At 34.3% G+C, this 21,744-nt stretch overlaps 3 protein-coding genes across 4 annotated transcripts; 1 reads left to right on the top strand and 2 right to left on the bottom strand.

Annotated features, from left to right (window-relative positions):
- Nucleotides 1-61: 61 nt before the first annotated feature.
- Nucleotides 62-3,948, top strand: LOC118030346 (ALA-interacting subunit 5). 2 transcript variants are annotated; one of them, XM_035034408.2, is made up of 8 exons: nt 70-266; nt 753-811; nt 911-985; nt 1,087-1,203; nt 1,333-1,403; nt 2,758-3,058; nt 3,220-3,509; nt 3,635-3,948. In XM_035034408.2, exons 1-8 carry the CDS (start codon nt 185-187, stop codon nt 3,693-3,695), a joined length of 1,056 nt encoding a protein of 351 aa, XP_034890299.1. In that variant the 5' UTR covers nt 70-184; the 3' UTR covers nt 3,696-3,948. The 2 variants fall into 2 exon arrangements, with proteins under 2 accessions (XP_034890300.1, XP_034890299.1); XM_035034409.2 differs by lacking the exon at nt 3,635-3,948 and having other exon boundaries at nt 62-266; nt 3,263-3,438.
- Nucleotides 3,949-4,307: 359 nt separating this feature from the next.
- LOC118030345 (NAC domain-containing protein 54) lies at nt 4,308-8,649 on the bottom strand. The gene is made up of 7 exons (XM_035034407.2): nt 8,551-8,649; nt 8,054-8,362; nt 6,653-6,930; nt 6,169-6,504; nt 5,533-5,994; nt 5,347-5,425; nt 4,308-5,248 (listed from the first exon to the last, which is right to left on the bottom strand). Exons 2-7 carry the CDS (start codon nt 8,208-8,210, stop codon nt 4,512-4,514), a joined length of 2,049 nt encoding a protein of 682 aa, XP_034890298.1. The 5' UTR covers nt 8,211-8,362; nt 8,551-8,649; the 3' UTR covers nt 4,308-4,511.
- Nucleotides 8,650-14,308: 5,659 nt separating this feature from the next.
- LOC118030344 (PH, RCC1 and FYVE domains-containing protein 1) lies at nt 14,309-20,592 on the bottom strand. Its single transcript, XM_035034406.2, has 9 exons — nt 20,219-20,592; nt 19,371-19,457; nt 19,021-19,110; nt 18,820-18,900; nt 18,531-18,725; nt 15,859-17,895; nt 15,404-15,550; nt 14,788-15,185; nt 14,309-14,687 (listed from the first exon to the last, which is right to left on the bottom strand). The coding sequence occupies exons 1-9, from the start codon at nt 20,267-20,269 to the stop codon at nt 14,567-14,569; spliced, it is 3,207 nt and encodes a 1,068-aa protein (XP_034890297.1). The 5' UTR covers nt 20,270-20,592; the 3' UTR covers nt 14,309-14,566.
- Nucleotides 20,593-21,744: the final 1,152 nt, after the last annotated feature.

Here is a 21,744-nt window from a genome sequence, read left to right as displayed (position 1 = left end):
GCAAAGAGACAGATAAAATAACCTCAAAAAGGTAAAATTAAAAAACCATTAATCACCTTAATTGGAAAAAAAAGAAGATAAATAGATGTCCTTTTGCTTTCTTTTTTGACCATCAAAATTAACTGATATTTTATTTTTATATTGAGGCTTGGTTTGATGTGAGAATAAAAAACAAAAAAAAAATATGAAAGGAGCAACAAGCGTTGGTGGTGGAGGCAAGGATGATTCTTCTGCTGCTGTTTCTACCAAGAGCAATAAACCCAAATGTATGAAAACCGATCTTTCTTTTCTTCTATCTTTGAAATCCAATCTGTTCCAATTTATGACTGTTTTGGTTTTTTTATTGATTTGATTTGAATTATCACTACCCTTTATGTTAAATCTTGTTGGTAATTGGGAAAGTCTTGATCTTTTTAATTTTCTTGAAATGGGTTTTTGTTTGTTTTTGTAAAGGTGATTGCTTTTGTTGGGTTCTTATCGAATTATAGAGGTTGTGATTGTGTTTTTTATTGGAAATCTGTGGATTAGTTTATTTTTTGGTAAACAATAAATGTTTTTTAATAAAATGTTAGTTCTTTACATGTATATTTACCTGCATTGCATTTTTATCCGACGCATCTGATGCCTACACCTGTTGAATTGCTGCTGTTTCAATTTCCGTGTGGGTGCTTGATTTTGCAAAATCAAATCATGGCCTGTGATCCTGAGTAAAAATCTTTGGACCGATTTTTGTTTGTTCTTGGTGGATGCAGATTCTAGATTCTCACAGCAAGAGCTTTCTGCGTGGAAACCTATTCTAACACCAGGATGGGTATGGCCTAGAATATTTTACTGTTGTCTTCTGCTGCTTTAGTTTATTACTGTTCTTTGTTTTTTAACTACTCGCACCTTTATTCTTGATTGTTTTCAGGTAATTTCATCATTCATTGTTATTGGAGTTGTGTTTATCCCTATAGGCCTTGCTTCCTTGTTCGCATCAGAACATGTATGTCTAATTTAATCTTGTTTGATTTCGTTGCTAATTGTCTTGTTTATTAGATGGCACTAACATGAAGCTCTGTTTGTTCCCCATCTCGCAACATCTAGTTGGTGGAAATTGTGGAACGATATGACACAGATTGCATTCCTCTTGCTTATAGAAATAACAGCCTACATTACATACAAACCAGCGAAACAAACAAGACGTGCACTAGGACCTTCAATGTTAGTCCAATTTCCTTACTTGATGTTCTTAAAGAAATTTGGATTCTCTCTTTTATTTCCATCTTCCTTCTTTCAATCCAAGCTGTGTTTCATTTTTTTTCAAGATGCCTTAACTAAAGACCTTTTCAGGTTCCAAAGCATATGAAAAGTCCTGTTTTCATCTATTACGAGCTTGATAACTATCACCAAAACCATCGCCGGTAAGTAGAAGATTTATATTTATGGTTGTGTGCCTTTTATGTTTCTTCACAGGGTAATTACTTTTCATTTTCATTAAGGGATTAGATTTATAAATGTCATTTTCCTCCATGCAAGTTGCTGTTCTCAGAAAATCTGATGTTACACCTGCTAAGTACACTTATTTTGAGTTATTTTTTAGTATGAAAGCTTCTCTTCTAAGGTTGCTTTGACCTGTAAGACCTTCAAAAGTGGTACAGGCTTATGACACCTTGAAAAGAGGGACTTCATCATGATTATACTTATCCATCTAATCATGGCTATATGGTAAGCGTGTTGTTATTCTTGAGATCACCAAGGCGTTTAACAACTACCTTCTGTGGTCTTCAATTTCTCCCATTCTTACCTTCTGTGCTACTATGGAGGTTTGACTTATCAGAGGAATGGAAAAAAAATAGAGACAAAGCTGTTAAATGTGTGGATTGTCACATCAGATGATGGAATTGAGAGTTTGAAAGAGCAAAAGTGTTTCAATTGTTGCTCAACTTAGAAAACATAATAAAATACAAAAAGGTAACTGATGTTGTCAGGTGTATGCTTTCTCCATAATTTCTTGTCTGTTCCTGAGCTTGCGCATGGAATTTACAAATTATTCATGCATTTCCTTTCCTTGCAAATTACACATACGCTTTTTACGGGTTGTGGAATTTGAATTTAGCTCAGTTGATGATATGGTCTGCTAGTAATACAGAACTCTTTGGTGATATTTTTAGCTGCTTGATTTTTCATTCCCCATTCTGTATAAAATTAGATGGTTTTCACTCCTCAATTTGGTCCTAGAAACTTGCAACTATGCAAATCTTCTTGGAAAATTTTCTTTAGACAAATCCCAGAATCCAGATTCACATTTGTCAGCATGGAAAGGGAAGTGGAAAAATCATTACTAAGGTCAAATTTGGAGTTGACAATTCAACTTTTGTTATGTAGGCTGCATTGCAAGTGATGGTGTACTTATAAATAATTTGTTGTACCATTCTAGCTATTTGTTCATTCTCATTTGAGAGTCTGGATTGATCTGTTGGTCTGCACCCATATTACCATTTCCATTTTTGTTAATATGCACAATATGTGAATTTGAATTAAAGTTTCACTTAAGAGATTTTGAATCATTTTGGGTTTCCTTACTTTGCTATGATATGAACTTTTCCCTCGCAAGTTACTGATAAATTTTCATCAATTGTGGAAACCGCATTGTGGTTGAATGTGCTCTTCACCTGTGAGATTAATGTACTGCTTAGGCTGTTACCACCTTGTACTTGAGTTCTGATATCGTTTGACATGCTTCTGCTATTTGAAATGTGAAAAAACTGTTTACAGATATGTAAAAAGCCGAAGTGATGCACAGTTGCGAGGCAAGGCCAGTGAAAGTGCCACAGATACCTGCAAACCAGAAGCAGTCACTTCGAATGGACAACCGATTGTTCCCTGTGGCCTTGTTGCTTGGAGTTTGTTCAATGACACCTACAGGTTTTCAGTCAAAAACGAGGTTTTAGATGTCAGCAAAAAGAACATCGCTTGGAAAAGTGACCAGGAGAATAAATTTGGTTCTGATGTTTATCCTAAAAATTTCCAGAGTGGAAGCTTGATTGGGGGTGGAAAACTCAATTCAAGCATACCTGTTAGTATCTCCCTCTTCTTCCTGCTTGTTTATTTTTTGTCATATAGTTTGTTTATTCATTAAATATACTTGATTTTCCTCCTCTTTTTTGTTCCGCAAGTAGTTCTTTGCCTTCTCCCCCTTCTAAATCTATCTAGTTGCTGGTTTTTTTCATGAAATAGTTGAGTGAACAAGTAGATCTAATTGTATGGATGCGCACTGCAGCACTGCCAACGTTCAGAAAACTATATGGAAAGATAGAAAGGGACCTTCCTGCTAACACTACAGTTACGGTTATCATTCAGAATAATTATAATATTTACAGTTTTGGAGGCAAAAAGAAGCTGGTTCTTTCAACCACGAGTTGTTTAGGTGGAAAAGATAATTTCTTGGGCGGTGCGTATCTCTTTGTTGGTGGCTTGTGCTTGTTCTTCGCAGTGTGCTTCATACTTGTATATGTGTTAAGGCCAAGGTGAGAACGGTTCAAAAATCTTTTTAATTGCTCGTTTTTCTCCTGCAGACAAACAGTAAATCTTCCTGTGCTTTGATGGAAATATTCATCTTTAGCTTTTGAGATGATTTGTATGCTTTGTGCAGGCCCATTGGCGATCCATCCTACTTATCTTGGAACAGGAATCCAGGAGGATATGTGAATTAGAACCCTAAACCATGTTCTGTCAATTTTCAAGTTTTTGATCCACCTTCTAGCCATGCTCCTGCACAAGCTTCATTTCTATCACACCAAACCAACAGTTCCGTGTAGGAATCTAGGGCTTTGCATTCTGATAAATGCAATGACATATTGTCATTAACTTAATATGTGATAGGCTGATTTTCGTCGTTTCATTTTGCCCTGTTGCTTGTGTTTTTTTACAATGAGATGCGACACTGGTCTTTAAAAGATAATGATATTTGTGTTTGATCAGTGCAGAAATTGAAAAGATAAAAATATATTGAAGTCTTTATTTCTATCATTTTTTTTTTTTTAATCTTGAAACATTAATGAGATATTAAGACCTTGTTTGTTTTTATGTATCAAAAGTGTTTTTTTTTTTACATGAAATTAATATTTTTTAATGTTTTTAAATCATTCTGATATAATAATATTTAAAAAATAAAAAAATATATATTATTTTGATATATTTTTTAAAGTATTTTAAAATACAACCATAATTACATTTATAAACATACTTTATAAACATACTTTGAATTATACAACTAAAAACTATAAGTATATAACAAAAAAAGTGAACATGTATTAGAATCAAACTTGACACCAAAAGACTATGAAAGTTTTATTAATCTAATTCAATTACAATTATTCAATTACTATAAGTTTGAGTATAGAATACAAAGGTATATTTATCTATTAGAATACATTAGACTCCAACGTTAGAGATGGCAAAATTTTATGCCTTCCCAACCCAACAACTATAGCTAGTTAGATGGTAAATTAATAAAATCAAGAATCAAGTCAAGAGGCCATGGCGTGGTTAGCCAACATGGTACAAAGAGCAAAAGAAATGGTTAGAAACAGCCCTAGCTTCTTCAGAAACAAACCAAGTTTACTCCCTTCACCACCTCTTATGGTAACCAGCAAATCTTTTTCCTTCTCATTGTCATCCCTCTTGATGATTAGTTTTCCTGCAAGCTTCTTCATGGGCTTGATGTTTTTGCTAGGGCAAAAACCTACCTCTTCTACACTTCCACTTCCACTTCCCATGAAGTTAGCCGTTGATTTCCCATTTTCCACATTTTCTCCCAAGTAAAAACAATGCATCAAGAGAATGACAATCATACAAACAACATTGCTTGCTAAGCACCTCCAAGGATACTGCGCTGATGATTTGCTTCCGGTGAAGCTTTCCTTTGCAGTAGTCTTGGATGGTTTTGTGTCGTACCTTTGTGTATTTTCTACTTTCTCTATGGAAAAGTTGGCGGCCACCGCTGCCGGATTCAGGTAGATTTTAACAGTCTGTGATGGGACTAGTTGGTGGAAGAATGTCTCGGTTTCTTGGCGAGTCGAGACGAAAAGTCCATGATTAACTTTGATATCCTCCACAACTTCAAAGCTTGGTGAACTAGCCAGATCATCCACAATATTGCTCTCCTCTATGAAGTTATCATCATTAGGCTCATCATTGATGAATCCAAGTGAAAAGTCCTCACTGTCATTGAATCTCATGCAGTCGCCAGTGTGTCCATTTTCTCCTGCAAATTAATCGATTTTCTCATTATGAAAGAAAAATAAAAACAAATAATAAGGGAGGTGACTGAATTAAGACACGAAGATAAGAAAAAAAAAATACCCAGAACTCCATGCTCTTCTCTACTCCTGAAATTTGAAATATTTTCTATTGGAACAATCTTGGTTTCCTCCGTGAAACTCTGTACAAAGAGGAAGGAGAAGGATTGATCAGTACTCATATATATTTCTTCAACTAGGAGTGAAGAAGCTGATAGGTTAATTTATGCAAAGATCAAAAGCTGCATACCTTCTCTAGCTCGTCATTTGACATTCCAACCCATCTCAGGTTCTCTACCATCCTCTCTGCCTTGAACGTTTCATCTAGGTCACTCATCTCTATAGACATGCTGCTTGTACTAGGGTCAACCCATGGTTTCTCAGCCCATCTTGTAGAGTTCATCGTCATGTCACTGTACACATTATGCTGGACATCCTTCCCAGCCATGAAAGTGAAATCATGATCAGCAGTGGCATAGTTTCCACCCCAAGTATCTTGAAAACTAGATTGGTTTATCAATTCTTGAGATGCATGAGCTACCGAAAGAATTTCTTGCAAAATGTCTGTTTGATGAGTGCTTGTGCTTTCTGGCATGGAAGGTTGATGCATCATTTTCATGTCAGTAAATCCAAACTGAGGGAAATCCTCCACTTCCAATGGAGGCAATGTGAACCTATGCTGCAACCTTGCACACTCTAGCGCTATATCAACCTGTCAAAACCAATGAATTTAAGAAAAATTTAATTTCTATTTATACTATCAAAGATTTAATTTTTGCAGATCATTTTAATCATCTTCTTTTTTTTCGCGACGGTCTATCTACCGCAAATTTAAAGGTTTTGCTAGATTATGACTATCATAATCACAATAGATAATATTTTTTACCTTTGATGGTGGGTAAGGAACTGTTGAATAGTTTGGAAATTGTGGAGCTGACATGCCAAATGATCCATCCATGGACTGTATCCATTTCCCATTTCTTGATTCACCGATGTTGAGAGGGGATCCGATGGCACGGTAGCTGGTTGAGCAAGAATCTACATTTCTATGCATAGTATAATTTGTACTCTCATATTCTTCACATCTTCCATGATTTTCAGAATATTGTTCAATGCTAGAAGAATGTTCACAAGGCATTTGATTTGTCGTAGAATCATAATGCTCTCCAATCTTTGGGATATTTGCAGTCCTTTTTGACACACGACATAGTGCATATGCATCCTGCATAGGTTAATTCACCCAGGAAAAGCTTAATTATAATCAAATCATATCACAAACTCATGCATTTAATTATCACCAAAAAACATCTATATAAATGTGTGTGTGTGAAGATAAAGATATATAAGGGTGATGAGAAAATGAGGTGCACCTGCAAGCCAGTATTAATTTCGCATTCTCGCTCATCAAGGCGATATTCATGCATAACCCAACCTGTTCTAGCACCATGGGGAGCTCTTCCTCTGTAGTAAACTAGGGTTTTCTTCATGCCAACAGCCCGCATTTGGGAGATCACTTTTCTATCCTTGCCAGTGGCCTTCCAATATCCAGCTTTTGTTGCTCGATTAGTCCTTGATCCATTCGGATACTTGCGGTCTCGAGGACTAAAGAAGTACCACTCTAGATCTTTGCTTGGCAACAATGATTTTCCTGCAATATGTTTCAGTGATTAAGCATTTTAATATAATATATAAATATGTTTTGTTATTTATTTTTCTGTTCATAGAGGCATCTAGATGGAAGCATTAAAAAGAAAAAGGTAGAAAAAACAATGACTTCAATCCACAGATGAAACAAAGACGAGAACGTATTCCATTGAAGGAATGCAAATAAAGCATTGCATGACACTTTTGTTGACAATGCAATCTGTTCCTTTCCTCGAGAGCTTTTTGACTTGGAAATCATTTTGTAAATTGATACAACTTCATGTTCACAACAGGAACCCTAAAGATGGAGGGACCATATGTCTTGTCGTCCCAAGTACACATCACTTCCTTTAATTATTGCTAGAAATATTCTTGTTATATTGTAGTATATATCTTATGTTATTATAAAGTTTAAGATTTTTGACCAATAAAGCATGATCAATGCAAGTAAATGGATTTAAAAACATAATTGTTGGACAAGAAGAAGAACAAGAATCCCTAAAGACTATTTGAACTCATTCTCTGTCTCTCCTTTGGAAAAGGCATGCATTGTGGCTAGCTTAGCTTCTTGCATTCACCTTCTTCTTCTTTTTTCATAAAAAAATCCAATATATTTTGATGGAAGAAACATCAACAAATTTGTTTCTCAAATTCTCCAAATAATTATAGGGTTTTTGTTTTTTTTTATCCAACATGAGGGTAAAGTTCAAGAAAGCCCGCAAATTAAACTAGAGTATTGCTGTCATCATGTGGTCTACCCTAGTAGCAGATATTAGGGCTTGAAGCAATCAAAAACCAGTAAAGAGCTGCATGTCTAATTAATAGCCAAGGATGATTGATATATTAACCTAAACTAACCTGAATAAAATTTTTTAATTGTAATTGATATATAAACTAGTTATATGTTCCAAAGCTATCATGCAAGAAAGGGATAAAAACACTGTGTATATTTTGCTTTTCTCTCAAATATTCTTTATCCCTTTGCTCACTCAATCTTGATTTGGTTCGTGTAATACGGATCATGCAAGCAAGCTAACAAGGCACTAGAGAATTTTCTTTCTTTCTTTATGCACAAGGAAAGGAGTGATGATCAATGGACTCGATCGGGGGCTGAGATATTATCATACCTGGTAAATCCCATGGCTCACACTTGTAGAGATCAACTTCAGGGATGATCTCTAATTCAATCTTATGTGCATTGATCTTTCTTCTGAGGTAGTAAGCAACGAGTTCTTCGTCGGTAGGGTGGAAACGAAAGCCAGGAGGCAATGAAACAGGAGCCATCTCTTTAATTAATTCCTTTGAGACTTCTTCTGATCTTGATCAAGAAATATCTATATACGAAACTCAAAAAAGATATCTAGCCTCCTTCTCAAAAAATGAGACCAGCCCTTATTGGAGAGTAGCAATATAATCAGCAACTGTACAGCAAGTCTCTGCACAAAATCAAATGTAAAACACAGAAGTTAGTCTTGTAATCTAATTTTGATTAAAACATTGATCAAACAAAAGTTGAGGATCATTTAGATGTCATGATCATGCATGTAGTTTATAGTATTATGCATGATCAAGACACATATGGGAAGGAGGGAGGGAGGGGGAGAGAGAGAGCTAGAGATGTGACCTTGCAGAAGAAGCACCCAAGGCATGCAAGAGAAGGGAGGTAGGTAGCTAGCTTGAGAGCAAAGATCACAAGATGGATGGAGAGGGAAAATGAGGGAGCTGGTTGGCGTTTTGATATAAGAACAAAAAGAGGAGGAGAAAAAGCAAAAGGCGGTCCTGGCTTGCCACCGGCCCCAAGACTTGCACTTTTCCCTTTTCAATTGTGTTTTTCTTAATTATCAAACGATTCTTGTTTTCTTTCAATTCAAGCTAGTTTACTCTCTCCATTTATCCCATGCTTCGTCCTCGTCCTTTCTCGGAATCTCAACTCCACATGACACAATTCCTATATTTTGATGCATTGCCACCCTTTCCATGGTGGATTTAGTATCTACTGTTATACCTTAACTACAAACTGTCCTAGCCGAATTGCGGCTGCATTCCTTAACTGAAAATGTTGTCTGTTCCACATGCTTAATTCCTTGTGAAATTTCAAGCAATCTTGCCTCTTTAAACTACTCCATGATCGATCCAATGTGTTTCGTTAATTGTTAGAATCAGTTCTTGGATCAAAAAGGTTGTGCTAAAGTTTGTGATGTAAACTCCCTTGCAAAAAGAGAGATGATGGGTTTATTCTTATCCAATAATCATTTTAATTTCAAAATTTTAAGTTATTAGATAAATTTCAAACATATGATTAATATATTCTTTAAAATATTCATTCAAGTTAAAATTGTCTAAGCTTGAAGTTTGCATAAACCACACTATCTTGTGCTAGAGAATAGTAAAATTTAAACTTCGTGATCATTTAATAAACAAGTTTTGATATCATGTTAAGGAATTATCTCAATCTAAAAAAATTTTAATTTTATTTTATATTATTTCAAGATATATATCTGTATGGAGTCAATGGCCTTCTTCGGGATTGGGATTGTTGTTCTGGTGCTGGCCAACTCCTAAGCTTTTTGTTGTAGATAGGGAAGAAAATGAGAGTAATGGGTCTTGTCCGTTGAATTGTTTTTAACAGAATCACACAAACAATTACCAACTCGAAAAGACTTGCATATTTACGCATGCATGTATGTACGGGTAGAGCTAGGAATTTTTTTTGTTCTGAGTTATTAAATAAATATATAAATTTTTTTTAAGATTAATTATTAATTCATGTACATAAATTTTTTAAAGTTAATAGTAAAATTTTAATTCAAATATACTATCCAAAATATTAAAACATAAATTTAAAAGTACATAAAATTAAAGGGAAAATAAAAATAAACCCACTATATATGGAAGTTACATCCTTCAATATTTTATGAAATATAATTCATCTATAATTGAATCTAAATTGATATTGTAACAACCTCTCAACCGGGATATGTCAACTAGAAAACAAAATAATTAATTTTTTTTTCTCTCTCAATTCCTCCTTCCTACACTTGATTCTTTTTTAGATTAGTGTAGGTTATTCTTTCACTTTTCTTTTTTTTTTTCTTGGATTTTTTTTTTTATGTTTTTCGCTTACTTTCTCTCCTTTTCTTTCGCCTTTTCTTTTTCTATTTTGCTTCTACCCAGTCGGCAACATATAAAAGGAAGAAATAGCTTATTTGTTTTATTTTTTAATGGCAAATAACTATTTTACCCTTATGACTCGTTTTGCTTTATGTTTTTTTTTTTGTTAGCATTATTTTATTCAATATATTTTTAAGATCCCTTATAAAATTTCAACTCAATCTGATGATTGAATTGAAAATTTCGTCCAAGAACGGAAAACTAGTTAAATTATGATTTTTAATTAAATTTTTTAATTTTTTCAAATATTCAAAAATTTTAATCCAAGTTAAGGCATCATATTAAAAAGCTTCACGTAAATTTTCAGAAATTTTAAATAACTTAATAAAAAGTTATAAATTTTTCTTTATAAAATCTTAACTTGAAATATAATCCACCTAAATCTTTTAACATGCCTCCGCCTTGCATGAATGTATAAGGATTGCTGTAGATATTTCAACTTTCAGGCGATCGAAAGAGATCCTCTACATGATTAGTCATAGTACGTACACAGATCGTTCGCAGCAATCACAACGATGACTACAGATTGAAATAATTTGAGCGTGCTACTCTATCCATCTGTGATGATCACTCTCTTGACTAACAAAGTTTTTCTTCTTTTCAGCGACTAAGGTGTTGAAAGAAATTTATTCTCAACAAATACTAATACGAAATTAAATAATTAACTCAAATTCCACCGAAAGATTTCTCTTGAACAAGTTTCTGAGACACATAGTTCATATGAATGGAAGTTTTTACAGAACTAGCTTAAGGAAGCTGGAGTAGTTAGTTCATATGAATGGAAAGAACTAGCTTAAGGAAGCTGGAGTAGTTAGTTCATATGAATGGAAGTTTTTACAGAACTAGCTTAAGGAAGCTGGAGTGGTTTTACGTCAAATGTTAATATTAATCTTTAAAAGTTTCTGGGTAAATCAGTGCAAAATATGTATTGGTTATTTTTTAAAAATTATTTTAAAATTTAATACATTAAAATAATTTAAAAACATCAAAAACATAAGAATTCAAAATAAAAATAAATTAATTTTTTAAAAATACTTTTAAAACACACTACCAATCAAACTAAAAATCTATACCTACATGCACTTGAGGTCTTGGCCCAGTGGTTGAAGGGACTTGTTCCCTTCCTCTGCATCCTGGGTTCAAACCTCACCGTACACGCCTGTCACTCTTGCGGTGCATTACATGTTCATTGGATTTGTAGGATGTTCAGTGAGCCGTGTGATTAGTCGTGGTGCGCGCAAGCTGGCCCGGATACCCATATAAATCAAAAAAAAAAAAATCTATACCCACATGCACTGTGCACAGATTGAAAATCAAGAGTGGTAACAGGCCATAACCTATAGTTGCCAGGCTACAGAGGAACTAAAGACGTACAGGTGTCATATATAGGAGCTGATAGGGTGGGTTCACAGGGGGTCATGTGGGGCCAGCTTTTGCCACGTGAAGGAAAGGTGACACGTGGCATAATGGGATCGCTTGTAAGCCTTCTTGAACTTTTTTTTTTTTTCGCAAGTGATGACAAATGATTCTCTGCCATGCATGCTTTTCCTTTACATCAATCAATCTTTTGGTGCTTTTCCTCCTTTTTGGAGTTTTATTCATGCTTTACTCATCATGCTTGTCTTTTTCATTTGCTTGCATCTTCTTTATACTTGTTTCTTATATATATATCACCATGCATCATTGATTGTTTAGAGGAAAATTTAGGAGAAAGAAGATATTACACATTGATTAAAATTTTGATATTAAAAATGTTAAATGCTCACCGTATTATTTTAAAACTTATCCCATTTTTTTCAACAAAATCTAAATTCGAGTTAGATTTTGTATTAAATTGATGAAAATTGACCTAGTATGTAACTAAAGATATAATCAACCAGATCGAAACTCAAATAAAATTTGATTTGATTTTTAAAATAATATTATTTTAATTTTGTTAAAAACATTATTTTATATTGATATAAATCGATCCATCTAACTCGTGATCTGAATCTTATATTGAATTAGGTTTTATAATTATAGTTAAAAAATTTCCAATTCTTCTCTTTTCTTGTCCAAGGACATGAAACGTGTGTGTATTACTCAAATAAGGATTATATATATATATACATATATGTTGTGAAAGCTATTTCAATGAGTTAATTATACATGGGATAGCTCTTCCATCGAAGTTGGATGAAGAAAAGAAAACCCATATCCAAACTCAATCTCCATGTACTTGATTGTTTTACAAAATAGGCTGGCTAGTTGCTATAATAAATTGGATTTGGAAATTTTTTAATAATGAAACTATCATTGGGTGGCAAGAAATGTTGGATTCTTCCAAGGAAAAAGGCACGTTCTAACACATTCAAACCAATATAGAATGATTAGAGGAGTTTGCCATGATGCATTATTCTATTCCTCAAGGAGAAGAAATGGTGAATATAAATCATTATTTCTTTTCATAATTAACTCAGATTTAAATACGAATTAATTCACTAATAGATTATTGCTATTGCCGAAAGAGAAACCTCATGATGTTCTCTTTATGGTCTTCAGTCTCTCTCACGTACGTCATAGCTAGCTAGACTCACATTAATCAAAAGCCCGAAAGTGGAAAAGGAAAGGAGAAATTATTTAATATATTAGATGTGTTTGTTTCTTGCGTGGGAAAGCAATCTCTTGTTTCTTCGACTAGAGAGAGAAACAAATAAATAAACATTTTGATTCAACTAACATTCTTGTCTATTTAAACACTAGTTTTGTATACATGTTATGCCGCGGATCAAATAATTTTTTATAACCTTATAAAAATATAAAAATTACTAAAACATTTAAAATTTGATATATCATGGATAAAGGACTTTTAAAATATTAAAATGGTGACGTATTGGATGATATCTTTTTTAAAAAAATTGTGACGAAAACACATTGGATCGATCCGAGCCAACAATGTTTAACCTACAAAACTTGTGATTTAGGGCATGAGCCCGTAATAACCCCATGAAATCCAAATCAAAACAAATTAGAAAGCTCAATTCTAATTAACAAAAAAAAAAAACAATTAAGAAAAAGATCCAAAAAAATAACTCGAGCAAACCTAGAATGGTGGCTTGTGCTATGCTGCTCCTCGAACCAAATTGTTTCTAATATATATATATATAAAAGATGCTCGCGTGATGCCAGTGTTTTTAAAGAAGAAAGGAAAACTCAAGACTCGGGTCATTAATTTAGCTAGATCTATTAAAACAAATTAATTTAATAATACTATTTAAAACATTAACAAAGAATGATAAATAAAAAGATGTTGTCTTTAAAATTAATGAAAAATCCTATAGAAAAAAAAAATAAAGCTAAATCTTCAAATAAAAGGAACTTGTGCATGGTAAAAGGAAAATTTAAAAGCCCCTAGACCAAAGTTATTATTTATTTATTTATTTAAAAGGTAAAATGATAAATAAATAGATGTCTTCTTTAAAATTAATGAAAAATCCTATAGAAACAAAAAAATCAAATAAAGCTAAATCTTCAAATAAAAGGAAATTGTGCATGGTAAAAGAAAATTTTAAAAACCCCTAGACCAAAGTTATTTTTATTTATTTATTTAAAAGGTAATCAAATAATTTCACCATACAAAAAATTACAAGAAAACCAAGATATTTCCAAATAATTCTAAAATGACAAATAATCTTCGTGTAAAAACTCTTTTACGTACCCTTTAATACCGGTTCATTGATTTTTTTAATGAAGGGAAAAAAATATAATATTACTATGACAATCCATAATAAAACACAACATGTGTACATTACTTTAGGTTTTTATAATTTAAACTATTCTAATGGAGTGATTTTTCAAGTACATCATATTAGATAAGTATTAGCTTAATCATTATTTCAAACAAGCTCCTAGCCACTATATCAATAAAACAAGAACAGTACTTAGCATTTGATTATTATCTTAGAAAAGAGAAGACAAAAACAATTAGGATAGAAAGATGTTTGATTGAGAAGACAAGAAAATAAAATAAAAATATTATTATAATAATTTTGCAGTGAATTTATATATTTTCATTATAAAAAAAATGTTTCCTTTGTCCCTATTATTTTCATTTTTTTTTTTTTGTCTCGAGATAAAAGCCAAGCTTGTATCAACATCCATGTAGAAATGCGAGAGAAGCTTTTTTATCGATGACTTTACAGAGGAGGGCAAGGCGCATATAGGCAAAAGACTTGAAGACTACATGAAGCTTTAACTACATGAAACTTTTCCCCTCTCGAGCAAAAAACTTCATCTTCAGAACTTGGATCATCTGCCTCAAGTTGCTGAGATACATAGACGAGTCATTTGCTGAATAACTTGACAACATACCTAATCCGGGATCTGTACAGAGCATACAGAGAAGGATCCTAAGAGAAATTATACAATTCGCTGCCATTTTCGGTGTGAGAATCAATATATAGCAACCTACTGTAAAAAGCAAGTAAAAATCAGCTATTTTCCTGATTTTGATTTGATTTGCTGTATCCTTCAATGCCATAATGCTGGTATACCATAGCTTGATTCTCCTCCCACCATCGTCCTGCTTCTTTCTCTGCAAATCGTTTACGGCTGCAAAATATACATCAAGTATGTATGATCAGTTAACAGATATGTGAATCCTGTATTTAACAGATTCCAGAGCTTATTATTAACATGGAAAGCAAATTACCTGAACCTGACTCGCTTTAGACCCTTTTCTCCGCCTGGCGAAACTGTAAATGTGATGTATACACCAGGTTCGTACTGTTCTACCCATTCGAGCTTTGACGCGTTAGTTCCCTTCCGTCGAGGATCTGTTGTCGTGTCATGTAAATCTTCCCCTGGCATGCTGTTTTCATGGCACAACTCCCTCCCGTCCAAGGACTTCAGCGAATTGGAAGACACAATAGGAGAGCTAGATAAACTATCCACGTTGCAGTCTTTTGGCAATCTAACTCGAAGAGGTGACTGAGTTGAAGCAAACACAGTAGGGGTATCTGTGTAGTCAGGTCTGGTCCGAGGCTGATACGGATCCCCTCCGTCTTCTGCTCCTTTCCTAGCTGAGACTTTGTCGGACATTGCATGAAGCTGAAAGAACAATATTAACGATTTTTTAGTTGAATTTACTCAGCTCCTGAACATCTTAGTTGCTGAACTCCAATCTCTTATGAATTGACACGAGTTCACAAAGCTTGGTCGGTGAGTTTCGTTTAACTTGTCTTGCGAAGAATGTTAAAGACTTACAAGAACGTAAAGAAGCAAAACATTAAACCGACCAACAGAATGGCAGAAGGAAAGAGAATCACCCTTAATACCAAAGCTTTAATTATCCCATTTGCTGCTTTCCGCTTCGCTGCTTCCTCCCTAGCCAGTAACCAAGTTTTCTCTATTGTTTCTTGACATTCTTGAATCTTCTGGCTTCCAGTTTGACATTGCATTTCGAGGCCCTTCGCCTATAAGAAACAAAAAGAACTCTGAAGAGCTGAGCAGAACATATTCAAGCCAAAGGCAGCACAGAATCAACTATTGAAACAAAAACAGTCAAGAAAAGAATAATTGATGAAGTGCTGATGGAAAAGGCTAACCCTTCGATCACATCACCATTGGTGTGAAGACCAGTTGTGTAAAAAATGCTTCTATGCATGCATGTGAGTGTGCTTGTGATGAAGAAAGTGAGACAGTGTGGCATAATTGAAGGCAGAAAAAATCATCAAGATAAGCAATTAGATTTTGAAGCTAAAACAACATATAGAGGCATTACCTGTGCTCTTAGTCTCTTAACTTCTTCAACAAGAGTATTGTTTGACTCATGTTTATCTTCTTCCAAATTCAAGGAACTGGAACTGGAAGATTTTGGTTCCAGGGGATGTACAGAATCCTTTCTGTAGCAAGATTCAAACATAGCAGGACATGAAACTTGTCCCCATCGTGGCAATCCAGCTGAAATAGAAGGGACAGTTTCTAAATGCTGCTGCTTTTCCCCTTGGTTTCTCGAGGTCTTCCTTTCACCAGGTTGGCTTTCAAGAGATGGCTGACTCATCGACTGTAGACGATGCCCAGGCGGGGTTGCTCCGCCCCTTTCTTCTTTTTCATCAGATAAGGCCTTCTGTTGGGACAACAGCTTCCTGGAACCTCCACCTGGATGTGTAATATTCTTCAAACTGTTAAAACATGAATCACAGACTCTACAAAGCTTGCTTTTATTAGGTGCCAAAGATGCATTGATGAGCTTCTTGCTACTACATGCCCGGCAGAACAGAAGGCCACAATTATAGCAGTTATGCTTCTTCCTTGTAAATCCAAAGGGCATTCTACAACCTTTACAAGCTGATTGGTCACTAACAGATATAGATTTGTGCAAACAGATTGCAGCAGTTAAATTTGATCCACAAGCTATACTTTGAACCTGTCTATCTCTCAAAGCCTCAACCAAAGTTGGTACATTTCTGTCTTCTACATTGCCTAATCCTAATTGTCCATTTGTCCCCTTCCCCCATGTATACACACTTCCACCTGATGTCAAGGCGGCAACATGGTATGACCCGGATGATATCTCCTTAACAAACTCCTCTTTAAGCTTTCCTTCAACGATTGCAATTGATTTATCCTTGGCCTGTGGATTCCCCAACTGTCCATGCACAGAGCTTCCCATTGTATAGATCTTTCCTGTCCTGGTAAGTGCAACGGTCAGCATTCTTCCACAAGAAACTTGAACAAAATCATGTTCCACAAGCTGTGCGACACATGTTGGTTGAAGCTTTTTCTCCAGATCAGCATGCCCAAGCCTCCCTTTATCACCATCTCCCCATGTAAATAACTTCCCACCGACACCATTAAACTTGAACCGGTCAAAAATGACGTCCACAATAGCAGCAGTGTGCCATGATCCACAGGCAACAGATTTTACCCGCAAACCTTTAAGAGATTCAACTTCTTTGGGATGAGAAACACTTTGAAGATTCCCATGACCGAGAACCCCAAAAGTTCCATCTCCATATGTAAATAACTGCCCCGATGAGGACACAGCCGCCGTGTGCCAGTCCCCACAAGCAACATTTGATATACTGACACCAGCCAAGGGACCTGAAATTTGACGTGGTAACCACTGGATTCCGATTCTCTCCTCGCACACCAAATTACCTCCATATTTGTTCTCACCCCAGACAAACAGTTCACCGGAATCTGTCAAAGCACAAGTTTGATATTCACCACAAGCGACGGATTTCACAAGGAAACCATCCAAGGATTCAACAATTGTTGGAGAGCTCGCATCCATGTCAACTTTATGCCCAAGCTTTCCCCGACTCCCCTCACCCCAGCAGAAAACTTCCCCTTGTTTGGTGATTAAGGCAGCATGGTTCCTTCCTAAGGATATATTTCTTACATCTAACATCATGGTGGGTTCCAGCAATTTTGGCAATAAAGAATCCACTTGCAATGTACTGTGGTAACCAAACTGGTTGCCCACACACCCTATATTTCCTCCTCCTGCTCCTTCTCCCCAGATTAAAACATCCTTTAGGACGTCATTTTTCTCTGTTCGTTGAGACCTATGATTCGAACCAATAATTCTACGACACATATTCTTTTGGAACTCTGCAAACCCATTATCAGATCCATTTTTCTTGATATTTTGTGGTTCAGCATTTGGAGTATATGGAATTAAGAAATCCTCCACAGTTTGTAATAGTGGAAGACTTGCTTCTGAGAAACAAAGGCTATCAGAAGAAAGAGACAATCCATCGGCAAAACCCCTGTCTGAAATCGACTGCGTAGGACTTCCATATAAGCTATGCACCTTCAATGTAGAATTGCATAAAACACACAAAAAAATGTAACATATCAGTGAAAACGATAATATTTTCAGTTGTATTGCACGGTATCATATAGAAATGACAGTAAAGAACATGGAAACAGGAGAAACAACGAGCGCGTGGAACTTCTCCAAAGAAAGAACGGTATATAGCACTCATAACTAGATAAACCAAATAAAGCTTCAGCACCGTATACCTAGCTCCATAGTAAGATTTTATATAGTAATAAATTTGGAGTTTGGAAACTGCAGGCATCATGAGTGAAAAATGCAGAGCGCGAGAACAGGAAAATACACAATGAGCTAATTACTGACCACCTGTTGACAAAAGCAATCAAATAATTCACGAAGGATTAAAAGTCTACTTTCAATCCTGAATTGTTTGTCTCATTGAGTGATTTTTCCCCTTAATTACCCCAAAACAACATGCATATGCTACTGCAACTTTTGAACATTTCAGCACAGAAGCTCAATTGACTACATAATTCCTAATTCTTTTCGAGAATATCATCAATATCATCTGTGCACAAGTGACTTTTGCACAAGAGCAACATTTTGGAAAATAAAAAAGCTCTTAAATTTGTGAAAGTAACCTCAAGAAAAAGGGATGTTGTTAAAACCTGCGACAATTCAGTGTCATCCTCCAGAATTCCTAGATTATGTTTTCTTCTGATAAAGCCAGCTGGGCTATTTACACAGCTTTGTGCTACTCTGTGGTTCTTCAGGGCACAAAAAGGCCTAGAATGGTGACATTTGGATATCACAGCCCTTAAGCCTATAAACCAAGAATCAGCCTGCGCATTGTCCTTGCATATCTACATGAAAGATAATGAATAAAAACAGTAATGAAGCCATAGATCTTAACCAGAAACATGATCTGTTCATAAAAGAGTCAAATTCAGAAGTTACCAAATCAAGTGAGCTCGAGCGGTCACCATTTGTATATATAAGTGAAAATGATTGATTCTCTTTATCTGGTTGAAGTTGCCTCTGAAAATAGAAAAGTGAGAAGTGAAATCAGCATTCATAGAAACTGTAAAAAGGCATCAACTTCAACAAGATACAGATTAAGGGACACGGGAATATCAATTAGCATCCTTGATTACTTACAGTCCTATGTCCAGTAACAATCTTCGTAACTAAGCTCAGTCTCAATTGTTTCTCCTCCTGTCCGGAATACCAAATCAAGTACTTCTCATCCTGAAATGCAAAATCAAAACAACCTTTTCACTTAATTTATCATAAAACCAGAGAAGAAACAAGAAACAGCTATATTCACATCAACATGTGATGCATATTTGTCTAGTCTTGATTTATCATACTAATCAAACGTTGGCGATTCTAACACTTGAAAGGACAATGATTTGTCTAGTCTTGATCAAGTAGACAGTTATGCCTCCATACAGCTGATCATATTTCTCCCCAAATTACCAACTTTATTCCATATAAAACTAACATACCGTTGAAAGCCTAAATGGACAGAACTTGGGCTTTCCTCTTCTTCCACACTTCAGAAGTTGTGCACCCTTCTTCATAGCCAGAATTGCCTGCGCATCATTGCACAGATTTCTTAAGAATCTTGAATCCCAATAAAAAATGGAAAAAAGTTACAAACAAGTTAAGAACTTGGGATTTCATCAACCACCACAATCTGAGTCAGTATCTACCACATTCATAATCACACAATTCAAAAATTATCAGAAATTTTTAAAATTTAATTTGGTATCGCACTTTTAGCATAATTAGGTATATTCAAAGAAATTTATGATTCTAAACTCTAATTCTTAAGCTGGTCAAGAGCAAAATTAAAGAAAAAACTGAAACTTTATAGCAAGGTCCGAATTGAAACATAAGAAAAATGAAATCAAGAATTGAGTTTAAAAAAATGGAAATGAGGGTTGGTAATCAGAATCCAAAGAGAGCCTTAAAGCCAAGAAATTACAGAAACTGAATCAAAATCTTTTTTTTTTTTTCCTGTTGGTACAAGAAAGAAACATTTAGGCAAAATATTTATAAATACAATGTGTCTGCTTAAACTTTGACAGTGATTAACACAGAGAAAGAGATGAAGAACAGATGACATGAATGTCAAACAGGCTAAAATCAGTAACCTTTCAATCTATAACAGAAGAATTACACATAAACAGCCTCCCTTTTGATACCCCATATAGAAAACCTCCATAGAATGCAACAGAAGACATGAAAGACAATTTAGAAAATGTAACCAAACCAAAAAAGAAGAAGAAGAAAGAAAACCCAGAAAAAAGACATTGTTATTTTCCAACAGAAAGAGAGAGAAGAGAGAGACCTGTTCAACAGTTCTGTCAAAGGGGACTGTAGTCAAGGATTCTTCACCCATTTTCAGGCAGAGAATTTCATGCACTGCTAAACCACACAAGCACAGAGACAGAGAGAGAACAATCCGGAAGGAGACAAGAGAAGCAGAATGAGAGGGGGGGAAGGGCAAGTGGTAGCTACTACAGGTGGATGAAGAATATCCCTCCCTATAAGACTAGCTTTCAGACACCACAGTCAGTGACTCAAAACTACTATAAAAAGAAAGAAAGAATGCCTCTCTCTCTCTCTCTGTAAGAAAATGTTGAGAAGAGAGACAGATACGGAACAGAGACACTGCTGCAAGGATTGTCAGTAGCAGAAAATATTATTATTGTTATTGTTATTAATATTGTAAGTAAGTAAGTACAGTTTGGCTGGTTTTGTTCATGGTTTATACTTTTTAGTGTGTGTGGGTGTGCCCATCAGTTTCTTTCTTCCATTACTGTTTTTGTTCACCTTGTAAATCGTGCAGGGAGAGAGAGAGAGTAACAGAGAGAGAGAGAGGGGGGGTATTATAAATCTTATTAAGGGCTGATTGCACGTGTTCACCGTAACATTTGAACTTTCTATTTTCTTCCTAGTTCGTATACCAAAAAAACAAATTAAATATAAAAACAATATCGAAGTTTTAAGAAATTTTGTGACATTAACATTAAACTGTTTTGGAAAAAAAATATCAAAATAATTTTTTTTCTTAAATTAAACTCTTGTTTATTATAGTCAATGTAATATTTTTAATTAAAATCATTGTTTATGTTTTTTTTAAAAAAAACTATAATAGTTAAATCAAAATAGTATGTCTATATATTTTGTGTGATTAAAGACTAAAAACCTTATAAATTTAATAAAATTATGTTTAAAATATATTTAAAAATATTAATAATATAAATTTGATTTAAATCCTCTCTCTCTCTCTCTTTGTATTTTTGGATGCATATTATTCTAGATATATTTAATTAAATATATGTATAAGAATTTTTTTATTTTTTATTAAATTTTTTTATATTAAAAAACACGTTAAAAACCTTTACAAGTTGATTTTTCAAACTTAAAGCCATGTCAACTTATTTTATTACAAGTTGTTTATGAAAATAACTTATAAATTGACTCAAAATAAAAATAAAAAAATCAAGCCATGAAAGATAAGAGAGAGTCTTCATAAAACAATGAAAAAAAAAAATCTCGCTTGGCCACATTGAAGCCATGAAAAAATAATCATTCTTAATGTTAAAAGGGTTTTATTTGAAAAAGAAGTTCCATTAAGGTTTTTTTTTGTTTTCTCCTTCATATTACTTGAAAACATAGATTGGGTTTTAGATATGATTTTATTTTATTTTTTTATTTTGTGTTTTTAAATTAATGTGTTTTGAGTTATTTACATTATAAGGATTTTTTAGTATTTTTTATATAAAATAAGTTGAAAATTTAAATTTTAGGTAAAAAAACCCCTTATTTGATTTTTTTTAACCACTTTTTTATGGTCAGAAACTGGTAGGC

This window comes from Populus alba, chromosome 4 (genome assembly GCF_005239225.2).
Source record: "Populus alba chromosome 4, ASM523922v2, whole genome shotgun sequence".
In the NCBI taxonomy this organism is placed as follows: domain Eukaryota; kingdom Viridiplantae; phylum Streptophyta; class Magnoliopsida; order Malpighiales; family Salicaceae; genus Populus; species Populus alba.
This window is presented reverse-complemented; position numbering and strand designations above follow the sequence as displayed.